This window comes from Homarus americanus, unplaced genomic scaffold (assembly GCF_018991925.1).
Source record: "Homarus americanus isolate GMGI-L3 unplaced genomic scaffold, GMGI_Hamer_2.0 scaffold20021, whole genome shotgun sequence".
NCBI lineage: Eukaryota > Metazoa > Arthropoda > Malacostraca > Decapoda > Nephropidae > Homarus > Homarus americanus.
The window spans coordinates 37,921-50,362 of NW_024712490.1; the positions used below are offsets into that span (position 1 = coordinate 37,921).

The 12,442-nt window shown below is 38.5% G+C and overlaps 1 protein-coding gene across 2 annotated transcripts in view; it reads right to left on the bottom strand.

The window, feature by feature from the left end:
• Positions 1–12,442, bottom strand: part of LOC121860494 (ectopic P granules protein 5 homolog) — a gene marked incomplete at its 5' end in the record, with an annotated part of 61,169 nt that overhangs the window by 26,057 nt on the left and 22,670 nt on the right. Inside the window, 1 exon segment of one of the 2 annotated variants that reach the window (XM_042357669.1) lies at positions 8,868–8,929. Coding sequence (XP_042213603.1) covers positions 8,897–8,929 — 33 coding nt within the window. 2 annotated transcript variants of the gene reach the window in all.

Genomic DNA, 12,442 nt, shown 5'->3' on the forward strand with positions numbered 1-12,442 from the left:
CAGGTGTGGTGGGTGTCCCGGAGCATTATCCAAAATCAGTAAAATCTTGAATGGAATCCTTTGTTGCAGACAATACTCCTTGGCTCGTGGAATGAAACAAGTCATGAACCAATCCTCAAATAGTACTAGGGTCATCCAGGCTTTCTTGTTACTGCGATAAAACACTGGCAGTGTGTGCTTGCTGACATGTTTAAAAGCCCTGGGGTTCTCTGAATGATAGATCATGAAGGGCTTTAGCTTGAAACCAGCAACATTCCCCCCAACAGAAGTGTAATTCTGTCCTTGAATGCCTTGAATCCGGGCATTTTTTTGCCTCTTTGTGGATGTATGTCCGCTCAGGCATGCGTTTCCACAATAATCCAGTCTCATCCACATTGAATATTTGCTCAGGCAAATAATTCCCTTCCACAATCACATCATCTAACTCCTCCTTAAAAGCTTCGGCAGCACCAACATCGGCACTAGCTGCCTCTCCACTCACCTTAACATTGTGTAGACTGTAGCGTTTTTTAAATCTATCAAACCACCCATGACTTCCTGTAAAGGTTTGATCACATTCATCTCCTGCCTGCTCCTTCAGGCTTTGGAACAGGCTTCTTGGTTAGAACGCTTAAGGGTACACGCTTCTGTGTCTGGTCTTCTATCCATATCACCAATAATTTTTCCATATCGTGGATAGGACCTTGTCTTTTCTTTGATATTATAGTTCCCTTTATAGGTGTTGTTCCTTTCACTGCTTCACGAATACGTTCCTTGTCCTTCAGAATAGTGGATATAGTCGAGTGTGGGAAACCTAGGTCGCGTGAGATTGTTGCTACTGTTTTTCCATTCTCATATTGTGTTATTATCTTCCTTGGAGTACCACCAGCACTCTCACTTTTACGCTTTCCAGTCATTATAAAGTCAATTAAATACGATAATAACGAAAGTTCACAGCGCGATCAGTATAGGATACGATAGCCAAACACAAACAAAGCGCTCCACTGAGTGAGTGTACCCACGAGGCGACCCAAGACACCCCTCCCTCTCGCCCGGGACGGAAACGTTTCGGTATAGAAAATGCGCGCATCATTTGAAAAATTTTTTGGTCACAACGGTCGCAGTCGTATGCCCCGTATCGACGTACGGTCAAAGCAGGTCGTAAGTACCAATGGACGTAAGTCCACGTAGTCGTAAGTCGGGGTCTAGCTGTGTATGTGTGTGTGTGATGTATATATGGAAAGTATACTAAAGATGTTATATATAGTTATATATATTATATATACTGTATATATATATATATATATATATATATATATATATATATATATATATATATATATATATATATATATATATATATATATATATATATATATATATATATATATATATATATCCAGGAATAGATCCCACCAAATTATCACCTCATTACTATGGGGTATATTGAAATACATGCAGCAGTTTTAATAGCAGAATATATTAACAAATAAACAATAAAATAAATATATCAGTATGTACAAAAATAAACAAATACAAGTTAAATCTGATCAAATAATTGACTCAACCAAGTGACAAAATAATGAACACAAAAGTAAAGACTTATTTAGTCTAAAAACTACGATGAACAACGTGGTCTATCCACCACACGAAACCTCATAAATTAGTAAGTTATTTTCCTTGGAACTCCAAAATATGATTAACAATAATCTCTCACAAATAATACTTTACTTGGTGTTATAAAAGTCGAGCAAGGTTTACACGTTATACCACTAGAAACATACTGTACAATAAAAATGGAGATACTCTGTACTTAACTTAAAACTGCCGGGCCCATACTACTGTAAACAAAGCGAGCGGACGCGGCAGAAATGTCGTCACAAACAAAAGACGTTCACGTTGCGAATGCACAACCAACAATGGAAGGCTCACTCGTAACACACCAGGTGGCTATGTGATATCCCTTACACAAAGCACCCACAGGTCTAACCACTACATATATATTGACTTTTACTTTTATCCTAAATGAGAGTTTGCTGTATCATTTAATTTGTTGTAGTTAATAGTGTTTTGGTGAATATGAATGGAGAGATGGTGTAAAAAGAAGAGACAGAAGAAACCTGTTTTATTATACTCTATTGTCCTTCAGACTCAGCCTTTATATTCAACTCATGAACTGTGCCACATACCCCTCAGCCATTTAGTGTTGACGACCAAGGTGCTTAATATGGGGGAACACCAGTCCTTCCTGGCTCTGGCTCCACGAAAGTTGGCTGACATAAATCAAACTATTCTCACACTGAAACGGGCCAGTGAATTGCATACATGATGCTTTTGTTATTAATGTTGAACTGTAAGTTTGATGCTGATAAATGTCTCTTGTTAGGTAGAACTATTGTCTTTCCTGCATGAATGTTTTTATCATGCAATTATCAGTATGATCCAAAAAAAATAACATTTGCTGCTCAAGCTGGCCACATCCTCTGCTGTGCTAGAGTAAATGTCCAAGAAGCTATAAGGATGGTTATTAATGCCAGAGACTACGGATTAACTTAGTCATCTGAAGTCATGTTAACATGTACATTAATTACAAACCTAATTTATTTATATCCACTGCAATGTTTAGCATGTTAACATGTACATTAATTACAAACCTAATTTATTTATATCCACTGCAATGTTTAGCACAAAGTGCAGAATAGCTAAATTTACTTCCTTTGTGGTGTAGTAATTATCAACAGATGTTGAACTTTTGCTGGTGCATAAATAATCAAACACCATACACGCGTTCCTGATCGACATGATCAACTTGCTAACATTCTTGATCTTTGTTTTACCTCTAACCCCTCACACTATTCATACTCAATTTTGGCCCCCTTAGGGTCTTCTGATCACAACCTTATTTCTATTAAATCAAACTGGGCACGACCACCTCCCCCACCCCCCTCTAAACATCAACTATGGCACTATCGGAGGGCAAGCTGGCAATCATTACGAGAATTCTTCACCGACTTTCCTTGGGATGAATGTTGCTTTTCCACTCGGGACGCCTCGGTATGTGCTGACAGCATTGCTGGGGCTATACGGGGCGGTATGAGTGCATTTATCCCATCTTCTACCAATACTTTCACATTTCAATCATGGTTTGATCGCTCCTGCTCTCTTGCTTGCAGGGTGAGAGATAGGGCATATCGAACTATGAAACTACAGTATCTCCTTCTCCTATTACCCACACCTCTTTCATTACTTCTAGGAATCGTTGTAAGACTATTCTTCGTAGGGCCAAGCAGAATTTGATTAAAAGAAAGACCGCTGTCCTGACTAATTCTTCCTCTAGTAAATCCTTCTGTTCCTTAACTAAAAACATCTGTAACAACTTCTGCACGCCTTCTTTTCCTCCCCTCTTCCGTCCCAATAACTCTATAGCCAATTATCCCCCTGACAAAGCCAACCTCTTTGGCTCCTTATTCTCCTGATTCCACCTTAGACGATTCCCACGCTATCCCTCCTACCCCTGCACCTCCTACTGAACCTACGCACTTTACTGTAATCTCCACTCGCAGGGTTGCTGGTGTTATCCAGGTTGGATGTGAATAAGGCGCATGGACCGGACGGAATACCCCCTCGTGTTCTGAGGGAGTGTGCTGAAGCCCTGGCCCCTGTGCTTGCTCGCCTCTTTTGCCTTTGCCTCAAAACCCAAACTTTTCCTTCTTCTTGGAAGCACGCCTTGTTCAGCCCATCCCGAAGAAGGGTGACCATTCTAATCACTCTAACTATCGCCCCATTGCCCTAACTTCATCCCTCTCTAAGATTTTCGAAACTCTTCAACTCCCATTTTCTGTCACCTTGAACGCCTTTCTCTTTTGTCGGATCACCAGTATGGCTTTCGCCAGGCGAGATCTACTGGTGATCTGCTCTCCTATTGCACCCATCTTTGGTCATCCTCTCTTAGGGATTATAGGGTAACTTTTGTCGTGGCTCTTGACATCTCCAAGGCATTTGACAGGGTATGGCACAAGTCTTTGCTTTCTAAACTTCCCTCTTTTGGTTTCTCTCCCCCACTTTGTTTTCTCATCTCTAGCTTCCTTGAGAACCGATCCATGGCAGTTGTTGTCGAGGAATCGATTTCTCGCTCTTTCTCTATCAGTAGTGGCGTCCCACAGGGTTCTGTTCTTTCACCTACTCTCTTCCTTCTTTTTATCAAGGATTTACTTCACACTACAACTAATTATCTCCATTCTTACGCTGATGATTCTACTATTCACTTTTCCTCACATTTTCCCCTTTCTCCTAACTCTCAAAGTAGATCTGTTTCTAGAACTGATATCATTACTTCTATCAACACGGATCTGTGCAGCATCTCTGAATGGGGAGGTAGAAACTTGGTTAAGTTCAATAGTAATAAAACTCAATATTTACCAATAACACTGTAAATTAGACGATCTCCCACCAATTACATTTCAGGATGCTATCATCCTCCCAAATTCTGAAATGTATATGTTAGGCCTCACCATTTCCTCCAATATGTCCTGGAAATCACACACCCTTAGTATAACTAAAGCTGTCTCCCGAAAGTTGGGAATGCTGTACAGATGCCGCAGCTACTTCACTCCTGAGCAGTTGCTCCAAGTATATAAGGGATTCATTCGTCCTAACTTGGAGTACTGCTCTCATATTTGGGGTGGCTATTCTTCTGTCCAACTGTTAGATACGGTGGAATCAAAGGCATTTCGTCTTATTAAGTCTCATCCTTTAGTCGACAATCTCTCTTCCTTTTCTCTTCGCCGCAATGTTGCTTCACTCTTTCTCTTTTATAGGTACTTTAACAGGCAATGTTAGGTGGATTTGGCATCCTGTGTACCGCCGGCAAGGCCGTGGGTTCGTACCACACGTCTTGCCCGCAGTGCCCACCTTTTCTCTGTGGATGTCGGTCACACTACAATAACCCATTATAATACCTCCTTCTTTCCTCACACAGCCAAACTGTGGAATGCACTGCCTTCTTCTGTATTTCCATGCTCATACAATGTCTCACTTTAAAAAGCTGGTTTTCCTGCTCCTTCGTGCTGTAGATTAATACAGTATTTTTTTTTTTCTATACAGTATTACCCCGCTTTACACGGTTTCACTTTCTGCGATTTCTCATTTACGCGGTACCTTGCCAGAACCGGACTTTCAATTTCCGCGGTGCATCTACTCATATATGTGGTGAAGTAAATTTTTTTTTTTTTTTTATTTACCTCATACAATTCATACAAATTACCCGGCCAGAATATAATTTACATTGCTGGAATTCTTACAATATGATGATCAGTTTGTATATAAACATCATGGATTTTGCATTAGATATCCAAATTTAAGATCTACTGTAATAATTTGGTTAACACAAAGCAAATATTTTATCATTTGTGCAAAATATATGAAGTTTACATTCAAAATATTCCCTGACCTACAAGGAATCCAGAAATGTCAATTATATTATCCTAACATTAGTCTGAGTTATTATTTATTACTAAAAATGTAAATATACTATTTTCTCCCAAAGCTTCTCTGGGAGGGAGGGACCGACCCAGCTAGGGCGGAGTATTTTGATTGACAGATAGTGTCCTTGAAGAATATTTCTTTGTTTATTTACTGAAGATATATGTTTTAGCTTATAAAATTCATACAAATTACTCGACCAGAATTTAATTTACATTGCTGCAATTCTTACAATATGATAATCATTTTGAATATAAACATCATGGATTTTGCATTGGACATACAAATTTTAGATCTAATGTAATAATTTGGTTTACACAAAGCAAAAATTTTATCTTTTGTGCAAAATATATGAAGTTAACATTCAAAATATTCCCTGATCTGCAAGGAATCCAGAAGTGTCAATTATATTATCCTAACATTATCCGGAGGTATTATTTATTACTAAACGTTAACATTTCTCAGAGAGGTAGATGCTAGTGAGCTGGGAAGAGGGGTGGGGGGGGGATTTGAGTCCATTATATGAATGAACAGTAACCTGGCGACTGTACAGTATTACCCCGCTTTACATGGTTTCACTTTCCGCGATTTCTCATTTACGCGGTACCTTGCCAGAACCAGACTTTCACTTTCCGCGGTGCATCTACTCATATACGCGGTGAAGTATAATTTTTGTTTTATTTAGCTCATAAAATTCATACAAATTACCCGGCCAGAATATAATTTACATTGCTGGAATTCTTACAATATGATGATCATTTTGAATATAAACATCATGCATTTTGCATTAGACAGACAAATTTTAGATTTAATGTAATAATTTGGTTTACACAAAGCAAGTATTTTATTTTTTGTGCAAAATATATGACATTTACATTCAAAATATTCTCTGACCTGCAAGGAATCCAGAAATGTCAATTATATTATCCTAACTTTAGTCTGAGGTATTATTTATTACTAAAAGTTAAAATCTAGTTTTTTCACCCAACATTTCTCGGGTAGGGAGGGAAGGTGGGGGGTGGGGAGGAGGGTTGGGACCTACCGACCATCTGGCGCGGTTGGAAGAGGGGGGGGGAGGCAAGTTTGGGTGCTTTGACAGATAATGTCGTGAAGAATATTTTTTTTTTTATTAACTGAAGATATTTGTTTTAGCTCATAAAATTCATACAAATTACTCGACCAGAATATAATTTACATTGCTGGAATTCTTACAATATGATGATCATTTTGAATATAAACATCATGGATTTTGCCTTAGACATACAAATTTTAGATTTAATGTAATAATTGGGTTTACACAAAGCAAGTATTTTATCTTTTGTGCAAAATATATGACGTTTACATTCAAAATATTCACTGACCTGCAAGGAATCCAGAAAGGTCAATTATATTATCCTAACTTTACTATGAGGTATTATTTATTACTAAAAAGGTAAATATTCTGGTTTCTCCCAAACATTTCTCTGGTAGGGAGGGAAGGTGGGGGGTGGGGGGGAGGGAGGGACCGACTGACCCAGCTGGTGGGAAGAGGGGGGGAGGCAAGGTGGGGTATTTTGAGTGACAGAGTGTCGTGAAGAATATTTTTTTTTTATTAACTGAAGATATTTGTTTTAGCTCATAAAATTCAAACAAATTACCCGGCCAGAATATAATTTACATTGCTGGAATTCTTACAATATGATGATCATTTTGATTATAAACATCATGGATTTTGCATTAGACATACAAATTTTAGATCTAATGTTTACTCTGAGTAACTATGTCATCTTTTGTGCAAAATATATGACATTTATATTCAAAATATTCCTGGTCTTACAAGGAATCCAGCAATGTCAATTATATTATCCTAACTTTAGTTTGAGGTATTATTTATTACTATACCTTAAAATTTAGTGTTTCACCCAATCATTTCTCGGACAGGTAGTGTCAAGTGAGCTGGGAAGAGGGGGGGGGGGATTTGAGTCCATTATTTGAATGGACATTATCCTGGCGACTGTATTTATCTTAAATATTAATTGTGTGAGCATACCATCATAAAATTTAGATGTTATTTTTACTACAACATAGGTATTGTGACGGAAAAAGTAGAGCTTGGGGGTCGGGCCAGTGTCTATTGGAATTAATCCCATATGTTCTGTTGTTCACTTTATGCGGTTTTCACTTTCCGCGGTACCCTGTGGGTCCAATTGACCGCGTAAATCGGGGTACTACTGTACTGTACAGTACAAGCTCATCAAGAAATTACCACTTGCTGTTGATAAATACTGTATTTTACAGCAAATATGACGCACTTTTTTGTTTGAAAAACTGCTAAAAACATCAGCCTTCATCCTATACTGTAAATAAAGTTGCAGTCTCCTGTTTGCTTATGAATCACCCCAGTTGCTGTCTCCAGTAGGCCAAATTCTACCTAACCCAAACCAGAATTAAAAATATGCTATTGCTTACTTAAATACATTATTATTTTTTTCAATTAATTAAAAAAAATATTGTAAATATTAAATCTTGATTTATAACTCTGTACTAATCATGATAACCATTTCTGAACTCTTACAAGCATTACAATCTATTACTGCCACACCTGCATCATTTATTTTTCAATCTACAAATACCTGATACAAATGAAGATTTACGCATAACTTTCTTTTCACATTTGCATCTGTTAACATCGCTGGTGGCACTGTAGCCAGGTTAGAATCGTCACTATAACCACCAGGCTACTGGGGAAGCTGTGAGGTGTTATGGTAGTTTTTCAACTAGTATTTTCGGGTAGATATACGTAATTTTCTTCATTCATTTTTACTCAAGTTACACACACACACATCATCCTGCATACATTTTGTGAAAACGTACAAGAAATAATTGTCCTAGGGACAAACGCATAAATTTGCTGGCTGCGTGGGGGAGAGTGAAGAGGGTGCAGCATGTGGGAGGAGATTATTGCTAAGGAATCGGCAGAAGTAGCGTCCCTGCTGGTCTCCGTAGCTAAGGTGAACCAGGGAGTACTTGCAAATCGCGACTGTGTTAATCTTTCATTTGTTATTTATTTACTGGTTTGGTAATACAGTATACAGTAGAAGTCCAAAAATCCGGACTGCTTGGGGATTGGGTCGGTCCGGATTTTCGGATTTTCAGGATTCTCAGGCAGTACTTTTAAAATTCAAATTTAATGAAGAATAAAGAAGAAAGGAACAGGTACATTTTGATAGTTTATTTATCTGCAAATATAGCATGCTTCATTTATCAAAACGAGCAGGTGTGATTCTAAATTATATTCTTTGCCTTTTATATATCATAAATTGTAGACTTTCCAATGTCGTATGTTTCCATTAGAACAGTATTGCTCACACCACGTTCTAGTTTCTTAATTATTTCAAGTTTGTCACTCAATTTCAATGTGTTCTTCTTTCTCTTCACACAACGAAGTTTATCTACTTTAGGAGCCATTATTATGGGCTTGTACAGTACTCTGTAAATGGAAAGAGTAGGACTCAAAATATTGTTATATTACAATGGTATTCTATTCATACTGTGCTTGATATAATGCATTCACGGAAATGTAATATTTTTGCTGAACGTACGTATTACAGTGAAAAGTGGGATAAAATCGTGATGAAAACAATGACTTTCGCTTTCTTTCGTTCAAAAGATGTTACCGTAATCGCTTTTCGAATGATTTTCAGTTCAAAAACTGTTGTATTACAATAATATTCTATCCTAATTGACTTGAATAAATACTACGATACCATATTTCTGAATATTTTCATTAAAATCCATCAATATCATTTTCCTTGTCATCGTCTGCAGCACCAAACAGCTTCTCCCAGTCCTCTCTTTGAACAGGGCTAGAGGGTACGTGTTTTTCGAATCGTTTTCAGTTAAAAAACTATTACATCACTCGTCTATTTTACCTAAACTGCGCCTGAATGAATATATTCTCGGAGATAAATAGTAGTTTTGTGGAAACGTGACGTATTTCAATGTAAAATAGGATAAAATACATGACGAAAACAAAAGACTTAACCTAAGCTTCCAATGTTCTTGAGATGTTACTCGTTTTTTTAATAGTTTTCGGATAAAATTCTGATATATTACAATGATATTCTATTAATACTGTGCTTGATATAATACATTAACGGAAATGTAATAGTTTTCCTGAAATTACATACGTATTACAGTGGAAAGTGGGATAAAATCATGACGAAAACAATGACTTTCGCTTTCTTTCGTTCAAAAGATGTTACCGTAATCGCTTTTCGAATGGTTTAGTTTAAAAACTGTTGTATTTCAATAATATTCCCTCCTAATTGACTTGAATAAATACTTGAATGGAAATATACAATATTTTTGTTGAAACTACCCGGGTTTCAGTGTAAAGTATCGTAATAATAAATGGTAAACAATTTGCCTTCAGCACTTGTGTTTCATGCACGGCGAGCCTCAGTTTATAGGACGTAGAGCGTTTTTAGTGGTTTTGTTGTTCCATTACCCTCAAAAACATGGGTGGAACTATAAACGAGGAATATCATAAATTAACGATTTCTTGGTCAAAAAATCAGGGTCGACTGATAACGAGGGGGGGTTATAGACGAGTATATACGGTATGTTGTCACAGTTTGATTGCCCATTTTAAAGTGGCGACCACGTGGTCGCTTGTTGTCGCTGTGCAGCTGTGGCGCTCACGCATGCGCACATGCACACAAATGCACACCATCCTTGACCACCGAAGGGTCAAGACGTACCTGGCGCTCCTCTCGGGGCAGCCAGGTCAACTGTTAAATTGGCCCCTACCAACTCCCTCCCCTGAACCCACCTCCCCACCGGAATATCAACAAGTTCTCGCCAGAAGTTACAATTTCATTTAGGAAAGGAATGGAACCAGTGTTAAACAGAGGTGAACAGTGGTGAACAGTGCTTAAGTCAGTGAGAACAACTCAACAGTAACAGTCGCAGTTCCCAGGTACGCAGTGATAACGGCCCGTGAGACCCAACAACAACCAGCGATGTGTTAATCCGTCTACGATAGGAAGGCGAAAGAACACACCTCACTCATATAACACCATCTGTGAGGGAATTACTACACCACATGTCCCTCATAACACCATATGTGAGGGAATTACTACACCACGTGAGGTCCCTCATAACAACCATCTGTGAGGGAATTACTACACCACGTGAGGTCCCTCATAACACCATCTGTGAGGGAATTACTACACCACGTGAGGTCCCTCCTAACACCATCTGGGAGGGAGTTACTACACCACGTGAGGTCCCTCATAACACCATCTGTGAGGGAACTACTACACCACGTGAGGTCCCTCCTAACACCATCTGGGAGGGAGTTACTACACTACGTTTTTGCTGTTCAACACCTACATTAATCTGTATGTTCACTGTATGTTCCTTCACCTTTCTCTAATGAAGGCTTTTGTTAAACCACCAATGTATGTAATAAGTCATTTATGTCCAATGTATATTGTCAGCCTTTGGGCTGCAGAACTTTTACAATAAACCGTCAATTATTATTATTATTATTATTATTATTATTATTATTATTATTATTATTATTATTATGCCCGCTAAAAAAAAAAATCATTTTTGAAAAGTCCGGATTCTCGGGTGGTCCGGATTTCTGGCATCCGGATTTTTGGACTTTTACTGTAGTATTTCTTGTTGTAACTTATTTATTGAAATTAATTTTATTAATTACTCACATTGACTGGTACTGTATACTGTTTATTATTTTAAGAAAACTATGGCTACAGGTGGAAAATACACACAAAGAGAGCATCGAAAAAAAATACATGTTTAAGCAATAATGTACAGTATTGTAAATACTTTCAAAGAGTCCTCACATCATCTCCCATATTTTCTATCAGTTTTTTAAATGAACCTAGACATTCAAGGAGCTTTTACAAAATATTACAATACAGTAGTACCCCGATTTACACGGTCAATTGAACCCACAGGGTACCGCGGAAAGTGAAATCCGCATAAAGTGAACAACAGAACATATGGGATTAATTCCAATAGAGACTGGCCCAACCCCCAAACTCCACTTTTTGATGACACACAACTATGTTGTAGTAAAAATTTTATCTTCACTTTATGATGGTATGCACAAACAAGTAATATAGAAGAGGTTAGGTTAGGAAAAATAAAGGTTAAGTTAGGAAAAATAAAGGTTAGGTTAGGAAAACTAAAAGTTAGGTGTAACACTTACGTTAGTAGAAGAGATGGGTCGGCATACGGGGATGGAGGCTGGTTCCGAGGCAGAGGGCAGATTACTGGCCCTCAGGTGAATCACCATTACTAGGTGCATCACCATCACTATCAGTTACAGTTGTCAGGGCTTCCCTGACAAATCCCTCAAAGTCACCTTTACTGTCACTATCACTGGCTCTGGCTGGCTGTGGTGGGTTGTGGGCGAAGAACTCGGTAATGCTTTTTTGACGGCTAGTGTTGATGTTGTCTTGATACACCTTGATGTACGGCTCCATAGCCTGCACCAGCCGGGTATGGAAGACTTCATAGCGGTCATCGTCATTGTCGTTGGAAAGGAAGAGCTTCAATTTTTCTGCACACTCGATGGCACCCTTAATATGACTATGCGTTAACTTGTGTTCTTCGGAGATTGACGCACCATCTTCCTCTTCACTGACCTGATCATCTTCCAACATCTCGTCGGCAGTCATTTCAGGATCTCTGATCACCTCCAGGATGTCTTCGTTGGTGGTCTCGGAGAAGCCTTCAGCTGTAATACTGTGCGCAGCTTCTCTTGCAAGGTCCAATGCCACTGTCACAGACTGAACCTCACCAGTCACACGTTGACTCCTCCTCTCACCTGGTATGCCATGCAACACATGCCTCCATGCGTGACAAATCGTAGCAATAGACAGCTAATCCCATGTCTCCACCAAGAAGTCTACAGCTTGTTTGACGTTAAATTTCTTCCAAAACTGTTTGACGAGAACTTCTTAAG